The sequence below is a fragment of the Erinaceus europaeus genome, chromosome 22 (assembly GCF_950295315.1).
Source record: "Erinaceus europaeus chromosome 22, mEriEur2.1, whole genome shotgun sequence".
Classification (NCBI taxonomy): domain Eukaryota; kingdom Metazoa; phylum Chordata; class Mammalia; order Eulipotyphla; family Erinaceidae; genus Erinaceus; species Erinaceus europaeus.
The window spans coordinates 6,624,926-6,648,477 of record NC_080183.1 but is presented as its reverse complement, the minus strand read 5'-3'; the positions used below and the strand labels follow the sequence as shown (position 1 = coordinate 6,648,477).

The window sequence follows — 23,552 nt, the reverse complement described above, 5'->3', positions numbered from 1 at the left end:
AAGTTAGGGACTTGGGTGCCAGGAGAATTCTCACCCCATAGAACACCATCTGCCTTGCCATAAGCACAACCCATTTCGAGCCACAGCACCCCATGGGAAAAGTTCTAGTGCTATATTGTCTTTCCATCTCTCTGTGTTGACCTCTCTGCCTGAATGGAAAAGTTGGCAGAAGCAGGGAAATCACACATGTGCCATACACTGCTTTCAGAGACACACAATAAAAATAGTAGGGAGGGAGTCAGGCAGGTAGCCAGCAGGTTAAGTGCAAGTGGCACAAAGCACAAGGACCGGCATAAGGATTCCGGCTCAAGCCCCTGGCTCCCTACCTGCAAGGAAGTCGCTTCACAGGCGGTGAAGCAGGTCTGCAAGTGTCTCTCTTTCTCTCCCCCTTTGTCTTCCCCTCCTCTTTCCATTTCTCTCTGTCCTGTCTAACAACGAGGACATCAATAACAACAACAATAATAACTACAGCAATAAAACAACAAGGGCAACAAAAAGGTGTTGGTCATTATGTCAGGTCTTCTGCATTGCTTGATGCTGTGGTCTATTGACATAATCACTGTTTTGCCTGAGACCCGCCCTGCCTGCAGGGCATTGGTTTAATCCCCACTGGTTATATGGAAGCTTGCTACTTTCGTGCTCCGCCCCCTCTCCTAGTCACTTCCTTTTTCCGACAGGCCACAACCCCACCACTTCCATCTCCGAAGGTATAAAGGCAGATTCTTTTCTGATGAATAAAGGAGAATTGCATTGCATTCCACTCAGCTCAGCCACGAGAGTTCCTGGTTCCTCTCCCGTGTAGCTGAGTAAGCTGCAACCTAGCTTGGCTCCAGCCTAGTTCTCTCCAACCCAGAGATCACGTGCCCAGGAAGAAAGACCCTCAGGCTAACCTGGCAAAAATGAATGAATTAATTAATTAATTAATCTTTAATAAAAAATAGTAGGGAAATGATCTGGGATGAGCCTCATCACCTGAAAAGGCTTAATAGCTGAGTGTGTCCTCTAGTCCATAGCAAAATTACTTAAAGAGATTCCAAATATGAGAAAGAATCAGTGCAAGAGAGAGGTTTCAATCCTGGTTTTGCAGATGGAGGTGGTCATGTGAGAAGACCCTAAGAGCACCCTCAAATTGCTAAGAACAACCCCTGATCAAAAACTAAGAAGGAAATAAAGCCTCAGTCCCAGGAATACAAAACTGCTGACCTTTGGGATGGATGTGGGTGTGGTATCTATACCAGAGCCCTCAGCCAAGAAGCCCAGCCTGCCCTATGCTTTATCTTCAGCCTCTAGGACCCAGGGGTCCCATTTGGTAAGTTCTGACCACCTCCCAGGACCGTGAAATGATAAATAGTGTTGTTTTTAAGCTGTTCCATTTGTGGTCACTTGTTATGCAGCAATAGAAAACTGGGACAATCTTGACATATTTTTTTTTCTTCCATGCCAGACATTCAGACTTAAGCTGTCACATCCCCACACCACCCTCCCTTTGTCCTTTTTCTGCATCCACAGTGCTCAGAATTCTCCAGAAGTCCTGCTCTGTGTGATATCTGGAAGTAGTTTGGGGTTAGAAGCTTGTGAAGACTTAGAAATGGAATATGCCCTTTGTGCTGGCTGACTTTTCAACCAAAGGCTTGGTTTTAAATAAACAGACAAATTAAGTTAAAACCAAAATGGGACCAGCAAGAAGGGACTATGGCTTGGAAAGTGGAGATTGGGAGGTTGGGATCAGAAAGAAATGTAATGGACAGCCGAGTAGATGTGAGGAAAGACACCTCTGCTCCTGTGTTTTAGAATGTGTTAATTTACCTCTTCTGGGGATTTTTTTTTAATTTTAATTAATTATTTTAATTATTTTTTTTTTGCCAGAGCACTGATCGGCTCTAGCATAGGGGGTTGAACCTGGAACTTTGGGGCCTCAGGCATGAGAGTCTCTTTGTGTTACCATTAATTATTTTAATTTAAAGATCTTTATTTCATTGTAACATGTGTGCTCAACCAGTTGTGCCACCAGCTGGCCCTGATATCTTTATTTCATATGAGAGAGACTAAATGTGGCACCAGGGATGGAATTGGAAGCTTCAGTCATGCAAGTCCTGAACTCTACTAGCTGAGCTATTTCGCTATACATATATATATTACTGTGGCTTCACCACTCTGGGTTGACTTATTCAAAGAGAAACATACAAATAGAGAAGGGGAAAGAAACCACAGCATAGAAACTTCCTTCAATGTTGCGGGAGCTGGATTTGAACCTAGACTCTGGGGAAGGAGGGTTTGGGTGGGGCAGCGCTAAGGTCCACTAAGCTTTCAGGTCCTGGCACACAATGAGGTTAGAGTGTTTTGCAGACATCTATCTTGGTGAAATGAAAAACTGTCTCCAGGTTCCAACAATTGTAGTGTAAGCCATTAACAACAATTGTAGTGTAAACCATTAATTGTAGTGTAAACCATTAACCTCTTAATAAGAAAATAAAAGGCATCAGAGGCACACCCACCCACCCCCAAGTCAATCCCAGCACCTGGTAAAGACAAACCCAGCCAGTAGAAAAAGCTCTTAGAAAAGGGGTTCTTTAAAATGATAGTGGTATTTCCCCAGTAAGCTTACAGTCTTTTTATCTATTTAGTAGTTATTGAGTAGACACAGAGAGAAGTTGAGGGGGAAATAGCAAGAGAGAGACAGAGACCTGTAGCACTGCTTCACTGCTCATGAAACTTCCCCCTTGCAGGTGGGGACCGGGGGCTTGATCGCAGGTCTTTATTCATGGTAACCTGCACCGCCACCCAGCTTCCCATCTTAGAATCTTTTTTAAAAAACATTATTACATTGCTAATAAAAAATGCTTTAAAAAAAAAAAGTGAGGGCAAAAGGCAGCAAAACACCACACCACCATGTACGATGCTCTAGTTTTTGAGTTTCGTTTGTTCGTTTGTATGTAATGGCAGGGGTGGAACCCAGGGCCTCATGCATGCCGGGTACATGCCATCCTCTCGATTTTGTAGCTCAACCAGCCCTACTGCCTCTCTTAGAACCTGAGTCAGCTAGTTTCTACCCTTTTCTCTTCTCAAGTTATTTTGCTAAAAAGCACTCTCCCCACGTTTGGCTGACAACAACAGTGGCTCTTCTGAAGGACTCATGAATTCCCGTAGATAGTATTGAAGGGCATAAGGTGGGAGAGCTCAGCTCCTAGACCCCAGGAGCATAGGAGTGCACGCATGTCAGTACTGGTGACAAAGGCCAGAAGTTAGCCAGAGGCCAGCCTCCAGGCTGGGATTAGATGGGAAGACATTCAGCATCTGAGAACCTGGGCTTCCAAGGAGTGAAAAGGAAGTGATGAGGACAGCTCTCTGTGCTTAGAACATTGTTCCAGGCTCCAGCATGAAGCTGTTACTGCAAACCAACCATCACCTCTCTTGGAAGAACTAAGAGTCCAAATCTGGATTATACCAGGTGGGAAGCAGACCTCAGAAGCATCCCAAGGTCACCTTGTGATGAAAGACCTCATCATTTCAGGGGTGGTGTCACCTCATTTGACGCAGTTGGCTTACTTTGTTTGATTAAACCCACTTCAGTACCAAGACAGCCAGCACAAAAGATGGCTCAGAAGAGGAGGCGAGCCTGTTGTCAACTGTCCTTGGACCATACTGGGGCTTGGATCCCAGTGACGACAGGCAGAAGAAAGGGCCTCTCAGAATACATGGCCCCACCTTCATCTTCAGGAACTGGGTTCATGTGCTGGCTGCTTCCAGGGGCCCTGCCTTACACCTTCATTTCTGAATTGCCTTCGATTGGGGAGAGTCTGACCTCAGTTTTCTCATTTAGTCTCATCTCCTTGCACAATTCTTGTGGAATGGCACCCAGGTTCATGTGCAAATATGTTGCCTCCAGAAGCAGTTTTTCTCATAGCACCCCATCTGAAAATGATGTGTCTTCCAGGGTTGAGAAGACAACATAATGGTTCTACAAAAGACTTTCATGCCTGAGGTACCTAGGCCCCAGGTTCAATACCTAGAGCTGAGCAGGAGAAGAAGAAGAAGGAGGAGAAGTAATTTAATTTAAAAAAAAATAATAATAAAAATACATTTCATTCCAACAATAGGGAAACAGTCAAATAAATCCCATTAAAAATGATGAAGCTCTTAGGGCTGGCCAAAAGCTCACCTGGATAGTGAGCTGCTTTGCAGGTTCCAGCCTGGTGCCTGTCACACTGAAGGAAGCTTCAATGCTGTGGTTCCTCCCTCCCTCTCTGTCTCTATCTAAAACAACAACAACAAAAATCAATAAAGTTGTATAGGTTTGCCCAGAGGTTCCCACCAGGGAATGTGACAACACAGAAGCAGTTATACTAGATAAGAAGAAGCGGGCTAGGAAAGGCCTGTTTCCACCTGGCTCAGGTAGGCCAAGACCCCCGTGGAATCATGACTCTCTATAAGCAGCACAGCTATGCAGAGCTGGTGGAACCTGCCACCCAGGCCAGGCACAGTCAGCTGCTGCTGCAGGTGGGACCATTATCACCAGGAAAACAGACCCGTAACTGTCGGAGAAGTGCTCGCCTCAGACCCTGCATAATTCATGCAGACTGAACCCCTCCCCGCGTGTGCATCAGAGCATGTTTTCTGAGAAGGCTGCATTTGGGAACACTGCTATCAGCAAGGTCATCCCATATGAAAATAACTAGGTCCCTAGGAACTCAGCTCCATGTATCCCAGAAGCAAAGTTCTGCATGCTTGGCGAAGCTGCCCTCTAACACAAAAGAAAGTGCACCTGAGTTACTGCTTTTATTCTTGAACCTGAGATCAGTGATAGATAGGGATTGACCTTGAAACAGAGATAAGTTCAACAGAGATCTGTTTTCAGGGGAGAACCAAATAATCTTCTAGAGTGAACATCCCAGAAGCAGCCCAGCCAGCCACAGAAAGAGTTCTCTGATAAAAGCTACAGTTGTCCAAGAAGCTGGACAGTTCTGACACTAGTCTTTGAGGCTTTGTGTGAGTCCATCCTCCCGATCTGCTGTCTAAATACTGTAGATGAAGGCTGACATGGGAAGCTGCATGAATGGTGAAGTAGTGCTGCATGTATCTCTCCTCTCTCCCCATCCTCTTCCCCTCTCAATTTCTATCTCTAGCCAGAGAGATAGCTCACCAGGCAGGGTGCCTGCATTGCTATGTGTGAGACCCAGGTCCAAACTCTGGTACCATATTGGAGGTGTTCTACAAACATAAAAAGCTGCAGTGGTCTGTGTTGTTTTCGACGGGCTGGCTTCACGGGCGGGTAACAGACGACCCGGGACTCATGGCTGGGTTGTACGCAGTATCTCTTTATTCATGCAGGACGCAGCGCAATCTATACCAGGCTAAGCTAAACTCTACTAAAACCAACAGTGTTGTCTTTATATATACTTCCCAAGTAGGGCGTGAACAGGATGTGACATAGAGAGGGTGGAGAGAAAAGTGACTGGTGAAAATCAGAGTGTGACAAGGAGAGGGGGCAGAGCAAAAACATATCATGAAACAGTGGGGATTGAACCAATGCCCTGGAGGGAGGGTGGTGCTTGTTAACAGTGGTTATGTAAATAGAATGAAGTGGTTATGTAAATAGAATAGTGTTAAGCAGGGGGGATTTAAACCAAATGAAACAGAAGGGGTTTTTTAAAGCATACCAACAGTCTGGTGTCTTTCCCTCACCCTCTTCCTCTCCTCCTGTCTGAATGAGGAAAAAAAAAAAAAAAAAAGAATGTCCCAGAGTGGTAAAAGCAAGCGTGTACTAGGGCCCTTGCTCCATAACTAAATACATACATACATACAATGAACACAATTCAATGAAAGTAGATGAATGAAGTAACCCTTGCTACTACCAAAGAAGCAATCAGCACTGACCTGGGTGGCCAGTTGGCTCATTCCACCAGCAACCTCTGTGTCCCCTCTCTGTGTGCCAGGCTTGTGGGCAGAAAGGGATAAATGCCAAATGATGTCTGCCCATCAGAAGCCCAGAGCTGAGCAGGTGGAGACAGACATGAATGAGCACATGTGTGTGCATGAGACCTCTGAAGAGCCTGGGGGCGGGGCAGGGGGAGTTGCAAAGGAGCAACCCGCTGGAGGGCAGGGCCTGGGGACCCCACAAGGTGGCGCTACTTGGTGTAAAGACAGAGATGAGTACACCTGGCCACTAGACAGAGGGATAGAAGGTGGCTCCAGACAGAGGCAGTGGAGAGAGAGACAGAGATAGAGAACCCAAAAAGCAGACATAGACCCAAGAATTCTGGGGACTGAAAATGCTCTATGCCCAGGGAAGAAGTCACATGCTGATGACCAACTAAAGTCCACTTATTTCCTTTTAAATAACACAGGCCATTCTGCATGCAGTGCCCGTCTGCTGCACACAATCAGTGGGGACAGGCCTGGAGAAAATGAAATTGATTCTATTCTGATTAGGTTTCAAAGGCAATGTCCACGGTAAGGAGGCCCTTTGCTTCCATGCTAATGACAGCTAAGTGGGTTTCCTCTGACAAATGTCACTGAATGGCCTTGACCTGCACTGACTTCCCAGGGACTTGATCTGCTTGAACCCTGAGAATGATATCTTGGGATTTTGCAAGCTAATTTTTTTTTTATTATGAGGTTGCAGTTAGAAGAAAATTGTTTCTCCCTAACTCCCACCCCACTTCAGTGGGATTCTTCCTTTAGGTCCCTCCTTCCATCCTTTCATTCACTCATACAGTTATTGAATTGGTCCGTCTGCCATACTCATTTATTTTTATTGCCACCAGGGTTGTTGTTGGGGATCAGTGTCAGCACTATGATTCCACCGCTCCTGGAAACCACTTCTTCCTTTTTTATTTTTTATTGTATTTGATTTGATAAGACAAATAAATTGAATGGGGACGAGAAGAGAGAGGGGGGAGAGGGAGGGAGGGAGAGAGATGGAGAGAGAGAGAGAGAGAGAGAGAGAGAGAGAGAGAAGGAGAGAGAACTATTCAGCTCTGGCATATGATGATGCTGGATGTTAAACCTGAGTCTCAAGTCCTATGCTCTAACACTGAGCTCTCTCTTCACCCTTGTCAGTCTATTTTTCTCTGAAGAAATGTGTGTCTCTTTTTGAAAACACTAAGTTGACTTCATAAGCTTAGATTAATGTGGCTGTTGTCAGAAGGGAAGATAATCTTGGGCTCAGGTAGGAATTGTACCCCCAAATCTATAAGAATTATGCCTCACTGAAATAAGGGAGGTTGAAATGGAGGTTGAGTACAGATGGGGAGTTTGGGTTTTTGGTCTTCAAAGTAATGTTCTCTGCAGAAAACTGTAGGGAGTAGAGGGAAATACAGAGAAATAAGGGAAATAAATTTTTGCCTAGTCGTCTAGGTATAACCTCAGCTGCTCTTTTGGCACATTTTCTCCTAATATTTTTCTTTTCTTTTCTTTTAATCATCCTGCCTGGGAATTGTACTAAGCTCAATATTACCTGATCCCCTTTGATTTAACATTACTGAATGTCCTAAGGTCAGTTAACTCTCTCAGTAAACATAATTCCTGCCCAATTGCCCGTAGTTTGGACATGTTTTTTAATGGATCTCCTACCAATACACTTTCAATTCAGTAGAATGCTTCATTGTTAGAAACCACACTGTGGTGAAGACCTTCCTGCAGATTTTTTTTTCTAGCAAGAATACTGCACTAGAATAGATTCACAGAAGAGATTCAAATTTTTGTGTGTGTGCTACTTAAGTTTTGGTTTAAAAAAAAAAAAGCACACGTGGTGCAAAGCACAAGGACTGGCATAAGGATCCCAGTTCCCCACCTGCAGGGGAGTCGCTTCACAGGCAGTGAAGCAGTTCTGCAGGTGTCTATCTTTCTCTCCTCTCTGTCTTCCCTCCTCTCTCAATTTCTCTCTATCCTATCCAACAACAATGACATCAGTAACAACAATAACTACAACAACAATAAAAAACAACAAGGCAACAAAAGGATAAATAATAAATATAAAAAATTGTTTAATTTTTTTTTTTAAAAAGTACAAAATAGGAAGCCAGCAGGCAGTTCTCCCAGTATATGTGCAAGGACCAGAGTTCAAACCTCAGGCTTTCACATGTGAAATTGTCTGCCATAGGGATTTCACATAAATAGACTCATACAAAATTCCTTTCTCTGTATCTGGCCTGTTTCAATACATACATGTGTATATTTTACATAGAAAATTAAGTCAAGGGCAGGGATAGATAGCATAATGATTATGCAAAGAGACTCATGCCTGAGGCTCCAGAGTCCTAGGTTCAGTCCCCCACACCACCGTAAACCAGAGCTGAGCAATGCAATGGTTAAGAGAAAATAAATAGGGCCAGGTCATGGTGCGCCTGGTTGAGTGCACATGTTAGAATGTGCGAGGATCCAGATTCAAGTCCCCGGTCCCCAACTGTACAGGGAAAGCTTCATGAGTGGTGAAGCAGTGTTGCAGGTGTCTTTTTCTGTCTCTCCCTCTCTATCTCCCCCTTTCCTCTCAATTTCTGGCTATCTCTATGAAAAATAAAATAACTTAAAAAAAATAAGAAAAGAGAAAGAGTTTAAATAAATTAGAAAAAATAAAATTACATCATGACTTTCCCAACAACCCAATATATAGATGTTTTAAATTAACACCCATCACTGTCATCCATTAAGGCTCCCCATCATTGCTCTCATCCCTGCCCGACCCCCACCCCATTTTTTTCCAAATTCACGAAAGAAATTGTGTTTCAAGTCCCCAACCCAATGCTTGTAGAATATTCATCTTCCCTTCTCAGGTCACCCTAACTCATCTTCCCAGCTTGCAAGCTGGAAAACCTTCTGGAAAGCTGTGATCACTTGCAGTGGGCACTTCTAGTGGAAAGTGGAGAGCTGGGCCTCGCTCAGCCAGCTGGTTTCTCCAAGACCCCCTAAGTGGGGGACACTGCAGGCCAAGGTAGACTTCTGAGTCCAGAAGCCAGGCCCTGTGACTGCAGTTGCCCACCACAAGGACACTGAGAGATCATCCAGGGACTTCTTCTCACTACCACCACCACTCCACCCCACCAAGTCTGACTCTCCTGCCTGCCCCCTCTGTGACCCCAGAGAGCTGCAAGGGTCTGAAGCCTCTTGACCCATCTGTGCTCCATGGGCTGGGCACATCTTCCTGGGGACATCTCTGCACTTGTAGCAGAGAATGTCTTGTCCACTGTGGGGGCAGATTCTGTCCAGTGTCCACTCTGGGAGCCACAGAGGGGAATGAATTGAAGAGAAAAAGAACACACAGGGCAAGAGGTAGAGGCAGTAAAGGTGGTGGGGTGGGCACCTTCCCCCGTGCCTGACAGTGCTGTGCTTCTTCGAGAAACCCTCCCCAGCCTAAGCGGAAGCGGCTTTGCCTGCTGTGGGCACTTTTGCCCCCAGTGACTGAGAGAGCCAAGCAATGGAACACTGAACAAAGTCACTCTGCATGGCCACCCTGAGGTGACAGAGGCTTCCTAGGATGCCCCAGGCAGCGCTGAGGATGGAGGAGAAGCAGCAGGTGCAGCGGTCTTGGCAGATGTGTGCCCTGGTAGCTCTCCCTACCACATGCCCCCCTCTTCCCCACCCCCAACTGCCTTCTCCTCAGAGAGAGGGAGCAGACATGTCTTGGTTCAAAACTGCGAGGGGTGGGGAGACAGCATAATGGTTCTGCAAAGAGACTCTTGCGATGGCCGGGCAGTGATGCACTCAGTTAAACACACATGTCACCATGCACAAGGATCCGGGCTTGAGCTCCCTTTCCCTACCTGCAAGAAGGATGCTTCATGAGTGGTGAAGCAGGTCTGCAGGTGTCTATCTTTCTCCCCTCTCTCCTTTCCTCTCAATTTCTCTCTGTCCTCTTAAATAAAGTAGAAAAAAGAGAGAGACTGTTGTGCCTGAGGCTCTGAGGTCCCAAGTACAATCGCCAGCACCACCAGAAGCCACAGTTGAGCAGTGCTCTAGTCTCTGTATCTCTCTTCCATTAAAAAATAATATACAGGGCTGGGGAGACAGCGTCATGGTTCTGCAAAAGACTTATGCCTGAGGCTCTGAGTTCTGAGATTCAGTCCCCATCACCATCATAAGCCAGAGCTAAGCAGTGCTCTGTAAGAAAAAAAGTGGGGGCCAGATAATTGCAAAGGGTTCTTGGGGTGGGGTTACAGTAGAGGCTTACTTACTCTGTCTCCACCTCAAGCTCTTCAACCAAAAAAGAACAGGGGGCCTCTTTTACTTTTCCCAGGTTCTCTGCTCTCCTGAGCCCTCACACTTCTCAATGCCTCCTTCTCAGGGCGCTCTGAGCCTGAATTCCATGCCTCCCTTGTCCCTTCAGGCTGGTGGCTTCTGCCTGTGCTCCTGTCCCAGCTAGGAGCTAGGAGATGCTGGCAGGAGCCAACCCCCTAGTTTTCAGCCTGGGGCCCTCGGAGGAGTCACTCTGGTCATCTCTCGGGGACAGGTGGGGACAAAGCCAGCTGCCCATGCCTCCTGAGATTCCAGGCTACCTCCTCATCCTGTCTTCTCTGCAGGGCCCCAGGAAGCACATACATAAGAGTGCTGGTGGCCCTGTCCTCCAGGATGACTTGTTGGGACTATTTATTTGGACTTAGTCCCAGAGGGTACACTGGGCCTCTTGGTGAGCATGGCGGGAGGGCAAGCACCCTGGACTTTGCCACATGCGGAGCCCTTTCTCAAAGGAGGCCTGGGGGAAGGGGAAGCCATCAAAGTCACTTGGCAGGCAGCCAGCCCATCTGCCCATCCCAGGCAGACTTGGAAACAAGGTTTGAAGTCTTGACAATTAGAAGAAGGTCCAGGGCTGGGCCAGGCAACTTAGCCTTTTGTGTACAACTCAGCTGGCAGAGCATAGGACTTGCATGCCTGAGGCTCCTAGTTCAACCCCTAGTGTGCCTCGTGTACCACCAGAGCAGTCTCTCTCTCTCTCTCTCTCTCTCTCTCTCTCTCTCTCTCTCTCTCAAGAAAATAAAGGGGCTGGGCAGAGACACACCTGGTTGAGTATACAAGTTATAGTGCTTACAGACCTATATTCAAGCCCTGGGTCCTTACCTGCAGGGAAGCTTCATGAGCGGTGGAGCAGTGCTGCAGATTGCAGATGTCTCTCTGTCTATCCCCTTCTCTATCTCTCTCCCCCCTTTCAATTTCCATCTGCCATATTTGTGTGTGGGGTGTGTGTGTGTGTGTGTGTGTGCGCGCGCGCGCGCATGCACGCGTGTGTGTGTGTGTGTGTGTGTTATTGTCTTGGTGCCTGCATGACAAATCTATTCCTCTTGGCGGTCATTTATTCCTTTTTTTCTTTTCTTTTTACTTGATAGGACAGGGAGGAATTGAGAGGGAATGAGAGACAGAACTAGAGTCACTTGTAGCACTGCTTCACACTTATCCCTGCAGATGGGGGCTACAGACTTGAACTTGAGCCCTTGAACATGGTAATGTGTGTGTGTGCTCTACTGGGTATGTCACCATATAGTCTCTAAGAAGATAAACCTTGAAAAATAAAACAAATTTGCTTGTGCAGAGAAGAATGGTAGGTTTGGCGGGGGGCAAAATCCCCAGGTCTTCAAAGCATCCTGCTGGGGTGCCCAGAATGACAGCAGCCAGGAATAAATGTCCCAGAATTCCCTGGACCTACCCCTGGTGACAAGCTCTCCTGGTTCAGCTCAGATGCTCAATTATCTGGGAAATGGCTTCCATTTGATGCTCCTCTGCTTTAATAAATATTTTATTTACTTTATGTTAACATTTTATATTAATATTTATATATTAATCATATTAATATTTATATTGGGTATTTAATATTTTAATAAATATTTATTTTACTTTAATGAGAGAGAGATATACAGAGAGAAAGACACACACACAGAGAGAGAGAGACCAGGGTAGACCAGAGCCCTGCTCAGCTCTGGCTAGTGATAGTGCTGGGGATTGAACCTGGGACCTCAGAATCTTAGACATGAAAGTCTTTTGAAAAATCTTTATGCTGTCTCCCCAGCCTCTGTTTGAGAGAGAGAGAGAGAGAGAGAGAGAGACCATAGCACCCAAAACTTTCTTCAGTGTGGGAGCCCGGCTTAAGCCTGGATCATGCACATGGCAAAGCAGTGCATATCTAGGTGAGCTATTTCACAGCCTGGCCCTCCTCTGCTTCAAACCACTGTAGTTTTGGGTTGCCCATCATTTGCCCTTGTGTCTCTCCCTGCTTCATCTCCCTGCAATTGATGACAAATCCTGGGCTCCAGGCAGGCCGTGGTCCTTGCTTATTCCTGTGGCTCTCTGCCTAGAGCCCCCACCCTGCTCCTTGCAAGCTTCACCTGTCCCTCCAGACATATTTCTTTGAAACCTTTCCCAAGGACTTGGGCCAGTACCACCTTCATCTATTATCTACATGACTAAGCTGACTGTTGGTCCCACAAGGACATGTCCTGCAGGCCTGGCCTGCTCAGCACAACTGAGCAGGACTTTGCCTTCTGCCCGGTCACTGTCCCTAGCAGGTGCTTCACACAGAGCCAGGTTCACAGCAGAACTTCTGTTGACTTGCTGCTGGTTTTATTTCCATACAGACTTGATGTTTTTTTTTTTTGCTTTCCTATATTTTATTACTATATTCCATATCTCCCTTATTTTATTATTATTGTTTAATTAATTAAAACATTGTTACTAGTGATTTAGAGATGGCTAAAAAAATTATCAGACTACAAGGGTAAAGTTCTTTTATATTTTTATTAGTGATTTAATAATGGTTTACAAGGCAGTGGTGCACTCACTACCTGGGTTCAAAACCCCACTCCTCACCCGCAGGGGGAAGCTTCACATATGGTGAAACAGGGCTGCAGATGTCTCTCTTTCTCTCTCCTCTTCTGTCTCCCCCTCCATTCTCAATATGTCTCTATCCTATCAAAATTAAAAATAATAATAATTAACAAAAAGGTTATCAAATTACAGGGTAAACTTTAGTTCCCCATTGCACCCACCACCCAAGTTCTGTATCCCTCACACCTCCAGCGACAACCACCAGAGTTCTTATAAAGTCTTATAGTCTTGCTCATCAATGTAGATATCGGGTTGTTTTTCAGATTTATGTCTTTCAAGTCTCTCTATTTGTTTCAGATTAATTTTTGGACTATTTGCTAGTGGTTGCTGATTTTCTCAACTATAAAGAGTTCCCTATAACATGAGTAAAATATTTTTGTTGTATGTTTGTTTCCCAGAGCCCTACTCAGCTCTGGCATATGGCAGTGCTGGGGACTGAACCTGGGACTTCAGAGCCCCAGGCATGAATGTCTTTTTGCAGAACCTCTATGCTATTTCCCCAACCCATGGTGAATGTTATCTTGAGGAACTGAAGACTTGTGACTGGTGGCCAAAGTTTCTGCATGGCTTCCTTTCCCTGTGACAGTAACACACACTTTGGAGAAGGAGCCCTATATGTGGGCAGGTGAGAGCAGCCCCTAGGAGTGCAGGTAACCCAATGCAGGGGCCCTACAGAACCCCTAAAGCATACGGTCCTGCCTTGGGAACCAGTAGGCAGGTGGCAACACAGCTGTGAAGAGCCCTGGCCTAGCCCTGCTTTCTCTGCTGCTCCCAACCCTGCTGGCATTGAAGACCTTTCATGAAATAAACAGACGGGCACAATAGCAGAGGGTCAGGAGACCTTCATATACTCACAGTCAGGATGTCAGTAGTCTATTACTGAGCACTGATTGCTAGGTGCTTTTGGCCAGTCACCTGCTTTGTGGGATTTAACCCTCACAAAATACTTTGCAGTGCTAGGATCGCAGAAGAAACAGTCAGGGGATCTTTGTGGTAAAAAGAGGAGGAAGCAGGACTTACGTTATGTGCTTGGGTGGAGACAACAGACATCAATGGCAGGTAAAATGGGGCATGTCTACTTAGTGGGATATTACTCAGTCACAAAAAGAGATGGAAGTATGAGCCCCAGTGGTGGTGGCACACATGCACAAGGACCCCAGTTCAAATCCCTGGCCCTCACCTAAAGGAGGGAAGGGAAGTTTCATGAGTGGTGAAGCAGTGCTACAGGTCTCTCTCTCTCCCTCTTTCTCCCCTCCCCTCTCTTGCTCTCTGTCTCCCCCTTCACTCTTAATTTCTTTCTGTCTCAATCCAAAATAATAAATAAAATTAAATTTAAAAGAGAGCCAAAAAGAGAGAGCGATCAAGTACAGGCACATGGCACAGCACAGATGAACCCTGAGCCATTATGCTAAGTCAAAATAGCCAGACATGGTTGACCATTTGTTGTGTATTTCTCTTTAATCTGTTTGCTTGGTTGGCGTGTGTGTGTGTGTGTGTGTGTGTGTGTGTGTGTGTGTGTGTGTGTATTCAGGGTCTCATGCACATGCAATTCCAAAGTCACTTCCAAAGTGACTTTTTTTCATTATCTTTATGAGAGAGAGAGAGAGAGAGAGAGAGAGAGAGAAAGAGATACTACAGCACTGTTCCATCATCAGGGTGCTCTCTTGTGGTCCTAGGACTTAGACCTGAGACTTCATGCATGGTGAAGCATGTTTCCTACCTGGCTAAGTTTGCTCCATGCATGACTCTCGTGTGTGGAATAACTAGAAGAGACAAACCTATAGAAAGAGAAAGATTCATAGTTGTCAGGAGGCTGGAGGAGGTGGAAAAGAAGAGGGACCAAGTATCCCATTTGGAGAGATAAAAAGTCCTGGCACCAGGTCACACCATTGACTACAGAGCACTGTACCGATACTAAATGCCACAGAGCTGCACGCTTGGAACCCAGTCAAGTTTACACTGTGTGTATTTTACCATGATGTAAAGCAAAGACATAAAAATAGCAACTGCAGCCCACGTGGAGATGGGACCCCAGAGGCAGTGAGGCCCTGGGGGACGTGTGAGGTGACCATTTAGAACGAGCTGAATTGAGAGCGAAGCTGTACTCTCCCCAGCCTATCATCTGGCCCGTGTGGGTGGCAACATAAAAGATTTTGTCATTTTGCTGGAGGAACCACCAAACATTGTAATTAATGACGCCCACTCCCCAGGGCCTGGACCAGAGCAAACAGAGAACTGACTGTGTTCCCCGTGACCTTTCTCTGGTCGCCATCACCTCTCCTGGTCACAGGAGAAAGTCTCCCCCACACGAGAAGACACCCAAGAGTGAGGGGACAGAGGTGTTTCCCAATGGTCCTGCCTTCTGGAACTGTTGGTGGTGGCCAAAACAGTGACTATTGCTAAGAAAGGAGCCCGCCCCTGCCTGAAGCTCAGCCAATAGATGTGCTTAGAGACTGCTGCTTCCTGAGGGAGCTGGGGGCACAGGAGTGCCTCCCTAGGTCCTCCCAGACAGCTAGCCTGACTGGTACCTGCTGTGTCACCCCTGGCCATGGCAGGTGACTGGGAAGCCTAGGTCACCCCCACAACTCCAAACGCCACTGGGCTCAGCTGTCAGAGGCTCTCTGAGTGCTCATCTGCAAAAGGAGGGGTTTGGTTCCTTAGGGGTTCAAGCCTCCTTTAGTGTGCATGTGCACGTGTGCGTACACACACGACTCAACCTATTTCTTTTGTGAATCTGAAAAATGATGGACGGAGGCCTGCTTGATTCCAGTTCTTCTTCTTCTAGCGTTTGCCCTTCTTCCGTAGCCAGTCAACAGCATCAGGTTGAGCCTGATGTCAAGTTTCGAGACCTCCTTTGAATCTGGAGAGGTGGCAGTCGTTGACTATGTGGGTCATAGTCTGTCTGGAGCCGCAGGGGCAGTTCGGGTCGTCTCTGGCTCCCCAGCGATGGAACATAGCGGCGCACCGGCCATGGCCTGTTCGATAGCAATTGAGGAGGGCCCAATAACGTGCCAGGTCAAAGCCGGGTTGACGGTTGCAGGGGTCTGTGATGAGGTGTTTGTTCTTGACCTCAGCTGACTGCCAACTCTGTTTCCAAGAGTCTGGAACAGAGAAGTTCAGTGTAGGCGTAGGGGACCAGATTGGGTGATGAGACGTCAAGCGTTGGACAGGGTGGGCGAAGATATCCGCGTATATTGGCAGGTCCGGTCGAGCGTAGACGTGGGAAATGAACTTAGATGATGCCGCATCCCGACGAATATCTGGTGGGGCGATGTTGCTAAGAACTGGCAGCCATGGAACCGGGGTGGAACGGATGGTTCCAGAAATGATCCTCATGGAGGAATATAATTTGGAATCTACCAAGTGGACATGGGAGCTACGGAACCATCCTGGGGCACAGTATTCTGCAGTGGAATAGCATAATGCCAGAGAGGATGATCGTAGTGTGGCAGCACTCGCACCCCATGAGGAGCTGGCCAGTCTTGCATTGATTCCAGTCAAAAATGTGGAAACAGCTGGAGCACAAAGGTAGAGAACAAAGACAATTATCTGTCGAGTGGAGTGGAAAGGTGGGGGGAAAGCTGTGTGAAAGGGGAGGGCAGGGTGGCTGAAGACATAGGAGCAGGACCCACACCCCAGGGTTTTTTCTGAAATGTTGGAGTTATCTCTTACCTGCATCTCTTCAGGGGCACACTCCGTGGCATCATCTGCTCTCCCCAGCCTCTCACCCTAAATGCACCTTCACTCGGTCTTTATGATCTAGAACGCTCCCTCCCTCTGCACCTTTTTCTCATATCCAAATTCCAACCCCACTGCCCAGGTTGGCCTGTTGGCATGGCTTCTCACCAGACTCAGTGCCTCCACCACTGCTGCCCATCCCAAGAATCTCACCTGTGGCCTCTGGGGACCCTGGTGTCACTTAGAGAGAAGAGAAAGGTTTCAAGGACTCTTCTGGGATGGCATGGCATACTTTGAAATAGATGGCATCTTCTTTAGGCCCTCAAGCCCAAGTGGCCAGCTGAATAAAAGGGTGTCACTGAAAATGGAGAAGAGGCATGGTGCACCTGGTTGAGCTCACACATTAATGTGCAAATACCTGAGTTCAAGCCCCAGGGCCCCACCTGCAGGAGGGAAGGTCCTCATATGAGTGGTGAAGCAGGCTTTCAGGTGTCTATCTTTCTCTCCCCTTCTCTGTCCTCCCCTCTTCTTTCGATTTCTTACTATCCTATCCAACAGCAATAACAACAATAGTAATAACAATAACAACAAGGGCCCTAAAAATGGGAAAAATATCCTCCAAAAGCAGTGGATTCATAGTGCAGGCACCGAGCCCCAGTGATGATAACCCTGGGGGCAAAATAAAACATTTCCTGCCCCCCAGTGGTGGAGTCATTTGGACAGCCTCTGGAGTTCCTTGGACATATCTGAGAACTGACCACAACACCCTATCAGACTTTAGAATGTTCTAGGTGTGTACCCATGCTATTCAAGGATCCAGGTTAGAAGGGAAGGGTGGGGAGAATCAGTGCTTCTAAACTCTTTGTAACACATGCCCTTTTCAGATAAATACAAAAATCTCATTCGTGACCCAGACATTAGAGAGAAAGAGAGAGAGAGAGAGTGTGTCTCAGGGAGTATAACCTCAGGAGGAGATCCATCCCTATTCAGGAGTTCTGGGTCTCCCTTCCAGCTCAGGGGATCTGCCATTTATTTCTGAAAGTGGCACATTTTAGGGGGCTGAGAGACAGCACAGCAGTAGTGCTCAGGACTTGCAGTGACAGGCCCCAGGTTCAATACCTGATGTCACCAATAGCCTGCAGGAAAAAACTAACCATATGACGTTCTGGGTCAATTGGGCAGTTTTTTCAGTGACCTCCTCCTGCCCCCATTTACCACACTAAGATCAGAAATTACCCTCGGAACCCCATCCACACCACACCTCACCACACCACATCTGCCATTGGACTGCTGTGTCCCTCCTCCTCACACACAAGTGGCTGTCCCCCTCTGGGCCTCAGCTTCCCCATCATCTCGATGGAGAACCTTTGAGATGGTTTTGCAGCTTCCTCAGCTCTAACAGTGGAGGAGTCCCAGTTCATTCTCCCTCCTGACCTAGATTTGAAAGGCAGTGTACTTAAAATATCATAAGGTTTGAAAGCGATCGGTTCTCTCCTCCGCTTGAAAATGTCATAACTGGCAAGGCCTCGGTGGGTGTTGGGGGGCTATTTTGGTGCCAGGATGGAGAGGGAAGGAGGAAGAGAGGGCGGAGAGATTGTCAAGGCAGTAACCTGCTGACAACTTCTGAGGGCAAGCCTACCTTGAGCGTTTAATCCACCAAGGATGAGCCATGGAGGTGTGTCAGGAGGCAGATAAAAACAGCTGCTGCTATTTTACTTTTGCTTAGGAACCCCAAGGTGGAACGATTTCCCTCTCCTTTCCAAAACAAGTTCTCCAGGCATGAAAATGATCTCTTACTGTGTAAGTGAGCAAGCAGTGAGGCAACTTGCCCGGCTTCCAGAGAGCAGAGCCAAGAAGCAAACTCAGAACCGCTACACCTGTCTTCTTCCTCTTGGCCAGAGGTTAGAGAGTAGGTCTCTGGGCCAACAGCCCCAGCACCCTTTGGGAGCTTAGAAATGCAAATTATTGGGAGTCGGGTGATAGCGCAGCGGGTTAAGCACATGTGGCGCAAAGCGCAGCAAAGCACAAGGACTGGCGTAAGGATCCCGGTTCAAGCCCCCAGCTCCCTACCTGCAGGAGAGTCACTTCACAAGTGGTGAAGCAGGTCTGCAGGTGTCTCTCCCCCTCTCTGTCTTCCCCTCCTCTCTCCATTTCTCTCTGTCCTATCCAACAACAATAATAACTACAACAATAAAACAACAAGGGCAACAAAAGGGAATAAATAAATAAATAAATTTTTTTTCCTCCTCCAGGGTTATTGCTGGGCTCGGTGCCTGCACCATGAATCCACCGCTCCTGGAGGCCATTTTTTCCCCCTTTTGTTGCCCTTGTTGTAGCTTCGTTGTGGTTATTATTATTGCCCTTGTTGACGCAATTCGTTGTTGGATAGGACAGAGAGAAATGGAGAGAGGAGGGGAAGACAGAGAAGGGGAGAGAAAGATAGACACCTGCAGACCTGCTTCACCACCTGTGAAGCGACTCCCCTGCAGGTGGGGAGCCGGGGGCTCAAACTGGGATCCTTACGCCGGTCCCTGTGCTTTGCACCACATGCGCTTAACCCACTGCGCCATGGCCCGACCCCCTAAATAAATATTTTTAAAAAATAATACAACAACAATAAAAAACAAGGGCAACAAAAGGGAAAATAAATAAATAAATATAAAAAAAATTTAAAGAAATGCAAATTAATGAGGTCCCAGGTTCAACCCCCAGTACTGCATACTACCATAAGCCAGAGCTGAGCAGTGCTCTGGTCTCCCTATCTTTATTTCTGTTTTATTAAAAACAAACAAATAATAGCATAAGTAAAATATTTAGAAATGTGAATTACTGAGCCAGGAGATAGCTCACCTATTAGGGCCACAGATCTTGCCAAGTGTGAGCCCCTGGGGTTGAGCCCTGGCACCTCATGGAAGCACCATGGACAGTGAAGTGGTGCTGTGGGGTCTCTCCTCTTTCTGTTTCTCTCCCTCTCTTTACTCTTTCTGCCATTCTCAAGTGTCAACAGAAAAACACAGGTACTTTACCCCAGGCAAGGCTGAGGCCCTGATTAGTCAGGTATTGTCATTCAGATAGAGTTACTGCTACTTTCAATGTCCTTTGAAAGACACCCCTGAATGAGACACCAGGCAAGACTGAGGCCTTGATTGGTCAGGTATTCTGTCACTCAGATAGAACTCCAGCTCAGTTCAATGTCTTTTGAAAGATACCCCTGCTGATCCAGGAATATAGCTAAAGAAATTTAATATTTAGCTATTTAATATTTACATCAATGACCTCCCAGAAACTTCTTCAAGGAAGTTCATCTATGCTGATGACATCTGCTGTGCAACTCAGGCATCCAAGTTCGACATCCTCGAGGAAACACTCACGAAAGACATGTCTCTGATATCTGATTACTGTAAAAAATGGCGACTAATCCCTAGCACTGCAAAAACGGTATCATCTGTTTTCCATCTACACCATGCCTCGGCCTCGCGTGAGCTTAATGTGCAGCTTGGCGGTATGAGAATCCGGCATGAAGCCCAGCCAGTCTATCTTGGTGTTACTCTCGATCACACTCTGTCATTTCACGAACATCTCATAAAAACTGCAGCAAAGGTGGGCGCGAGGAATCACATCATTGCAAGACTGGCCAGCTCCTCATGGGGCGCGAGCGCTTCCACACTACGATCATCCTCTCTGGCATTATGCTATTCCACTGCAGAATACTGTGCCCCAGGATGGTTCCGTAGCCCCCATGTCCACTTCGTCGATTCCAAATTATATTCCTCCATGAGGATAATTTCTGGAACCATCCGTTCCACCCCGGTTCCATGGCTGCCAGTTCTTAGCCACATCGCCCTGCCAGATATTCGTCGGGACGCGGCATCATCTAAGTTCATTTCCCACGTCTACGCTCGACCGGACCTGCCAATCTACGCGGAGATCTTCGCCCACCCTGTCCAACGCTTGACGTCTCGTCACCCAATCTGGTCCCCTACGCCTACACTGAACTTCTCTGTTCCAGACTCTTGGAAACAGAGTTGGCAGTCAGCTGAGGTCAAGAACAAACACCTCATCACAGACCCCTGCAAGCGTCAACCCGGCTTTGACCTGGCACGTTATGATTGGGCCCTCCTCAATTGCTATCCAACAGGCCATGGCCGGTGCGCCGCTATGTTCCATCGCTGGGGAGCCAGAGATGACCCGAACTGCCCCTGCGGCTCCAGACAGACTATGACCCACATAGTCAACGACTGCCACCTCTCCAGATTCAAAGAAGGTCTCGAAACTTGACATCAGGCTCAACCTGACGCTGTTGACTGGCTACGGAAGAAGGGCAAACGCTAGAAGAAGAAGCTAAAGAAATTCCCTCCACATGAGTCCAACCAGGAGTAGCTGGTATGGGGGTTTGCAACTAGCAAAACAGAAAACTCCCAGACAATCTCCATTTCCTTTTCAGCCACTGTTTGCCAGCCCAAATATGAATTATAGGATTCTTCTTTAGTTCTTGTCTGTCCACCCAGTGCACCCCTATCTCACTACTGACCCAGAATTCCTACCCTCACCACTTCCCAGCTTTGTTGCAGCCTCCTTGCAGAGCTCAGGCCATGTGTTGTCTCTGAGTTGCCATCTTGGCTCTGCCCCCTCTTTCTGCCATTCTCAGGAGAGAGAGAGAGCAAGCAGTACACTCTCGTTGGTTACAATACATTGTATTTATTTATTTACTTATTGATTGATTGATTGATAGAGAGAGAGTAATTGAGAGAGGCTGCAGAGTGTCTCTTGCTGGTCACTTTGCTCACATGGTCCAGCAGGCAGGGCTGGAAAGAGTGGAGATATAGTGGGGAGTTAGATAGAAACACCTGCAGCACTGTTTCACCACTTGTGAAGCTTACTTGCAAGTGGGGATCTGAAGCTTGAACCTAGGTCCTTGAACACGGTAGCATGTGTGCTGCACAAGGTACACCACAGCCTTACCCCCTAGGCTACAGTATATTATTCGAAGTTTTCTGTTTTTATAGATTGTTGCTGCTGTTTTATTACAGACTATTGCCACCCTCTGCCTGGTTGATAAAACTTTATTGTCAATAAATGAACCCAAAGCCTTGTCCATGTGTGATAAGAATGGAGTGCCCTCCCTGACCCAATTTTCTATTTTCTGAAGTGGACGGGAGCAGGCAGTGACACTTGGTTAAGTGTACACATTACCATGTGCAAAGACCCAGGTTCAAGCCCCCACTCCCTACTTTGGGAGAGAAGCTTCATGAACGGTGACAGACTACAGGTATCTCTCTCCCTTTCTCCACCCCTCTTGATTTATCTCTGCCTCTATCTGATAAAATAATAATAATAATAATAAAAGACACATCTCAGCCCTGCTCCACAATCCACAGTGCTTCCGTGTGTAAGGCTCGAACCCAGCATCCACATGTTAAGATGTGAGCTTTACCAGGAGAGCTATATTCTCATAACCCTCAGAAATCTTTCTAAAGTTTGTTTTATTTGTTTGTTTATTACCAGAGCACTGCTCAGCTCTGTTTTAGCTAGTGCAGGGGGTTGAACCTGGACCTCAGAGCCTCAGGCTTAGAGTCTGTTTGCATCACCATTATGCTGCCTCTCCAGCCCTCTAAAGTATATATTAAACTGTAACAAAACAGAATGCCCTTGTGAGCACAGTGCAGGCTATACTTCACAGTGGGAGATAACATCTTCAGAGCATTCACATTGCAGAGTTTTGCTTGGTTTGTAATGAAGTGTCTCCTTCCATCTCTGTTGAGTAAGTACCTCCGTTCTTCCAGAAAAGCTGTTCTGTGCTGTTGGGCTTTCAACAGTATTATTAGTCTTTAGACTTTGCTCGGGCATCCGAGGAAGGGCCACTGAGGGACTCTGAAGCCAGGGCACCTTCAGGAGCCCTGGACTGCTGCCCATGGTAGTGGAAAGCAAATCTGTTGCCCTCATGGGGTGGGGGTGGGAGTGGGGGTGGGGGCTGTTTCTCTCCATCTCAGCCACCCAAGAAACCAACCTTCCCCAAACCACCAGGCAGGCCTGCCTCACCCCTTCCGCCTTTCATATGGCTGATCCCTGCCCAACAGGAAGTGCTGCTGTGACAATGCCATTACTGGTGGCTAGGAAACAGGCTTTTGAAAATTCAAATCACTGGTCCCTTGTGCCCAGCTGGGCTAGTGGGGTTCCTCACTGAATGGGCCCCACCCCCCAATAAAATTATTTTTAAATGTAGCAATAAACATGGTGAATAGAATTCTTCAAATTAGTGTTTTTAGGTAAATACCCAGAAGTTGAATAACTGGGTAGTATGGAATTTCTACTTTTACATTTTTGAGACATTCCAACTGTTTTCCATGGTGGTTACACCAATTTATATTCCTACCAATGGTGTATAAAAAGTTCCCTTCTCTCCCCATTCTTGTCAGCACGTGTTTCTTGTCTTGTGGACAATATCAAACAATGAGATTCTGGCCAAGCCCAAGCTTCCAACGAAAGACATCCTTTAAGGTAAAGCCTTTATTTCAAGATGTTGAGGGGTGCTAACTTTTCCTCAGTGTTTCTGGCAGGGCTTACATACCCCCACAAATTGGAACTAAAATGAGACTCTCAAGTTTCTTTGACAGTCTGCAGAAACCCCATCCCAACCAGAAGTCAAATCAACTTTGGACGACTTGCCTTTTGGCTCCATGATGTCAGAAGCGGCCATTTCTAGAAACTTTTTAACTAATTCAGTTTGAGGTATCCTTGGGAAAAGTATTCTGTTTTCCCATTTCCATCACTAACTGAATCTTTTCAATAAGTAGATACAATTACCTACTTACAATAGTTACCTAGGTTTCTTTTTTTTTTTTCCTGCTTTTTGAAGAGGCACCATGTTTTTAGCTAAGCAACGTCAAATAATAGCTTGATTATACTTCTGAATTCTTTTGTCACAAGCCATAGATTCAGTTCCAAAGCAGGGGCTGATGTTCTCTGAATGCTGTTACATTTCTCTCCCTACACAGCTTTGTCTGGCTCTCACCCACTGGAGAAACCTACTATAAATATTTGGCATTCCTGCACTTCTAGTCATCCAC

General features: G+C 46.8%; 2 protein-coding genes and 1 long non-coding RNA gene across 6 annotated transcripts in view; 1 reads left to right on the top strand and 2 right to left on the bottom strand.

Annotated features, from left to right (window-relative positions):
- CCDC88C (coiled-coil domain containing 88C) overlaps positions 1 to 23,552 on the bottom strand; it is a 494,884-nt gene that overhangs the window by 246,711 nt on the left and 224,621 nt on the right. The gene's annotated exons all lie outside the window — the stretch shown is intronic.
- Positions 1 to 23,552, top strand: part of DGLUCY (D-glutamate cyclase) — a 121,633-nt gene that overhangs the window by 2,142 nt on the left and 95,939 nt on the right. The window contains exon 1 of one of the 4 annotated variants that reach the window (XM_060181189.1): positions 21,593 to 21,754. The exons of 1 other annotated variant lie outside the window; for it this stretch is intronic. In XM_060181189.1, coding sequence (XP_060037172.1) covers positions 21,680 to 21,754 — 75 coding nt within the window. In that variant the 5' untranslated portion in view covers positions 21,593 to 21,679. Of the gene's footprint in view, positions 1 to 21,592; positions 21,755 to 23,552 lie in introns of those variants that run through there. 2 more of the 4 variants (XM_060181188.1, XM_060181195.1) reach the window with 2 other exon arrangements.
- On the bottom strand, positions 12,784 to 18,237 carry LOC132535396 (uncharacterized). The gene is made up of 3 exons (XR_009547173.1): positions 18,125 to 18,237; positions 16,699 to 16,843; positions 12,784 to 12,888 (listed from the first exon to the last, which is right to left on the bottom strand). It is a non-coding gene; the product is annotated as an uncharacterized LOC132535396 (long non-coding RNA).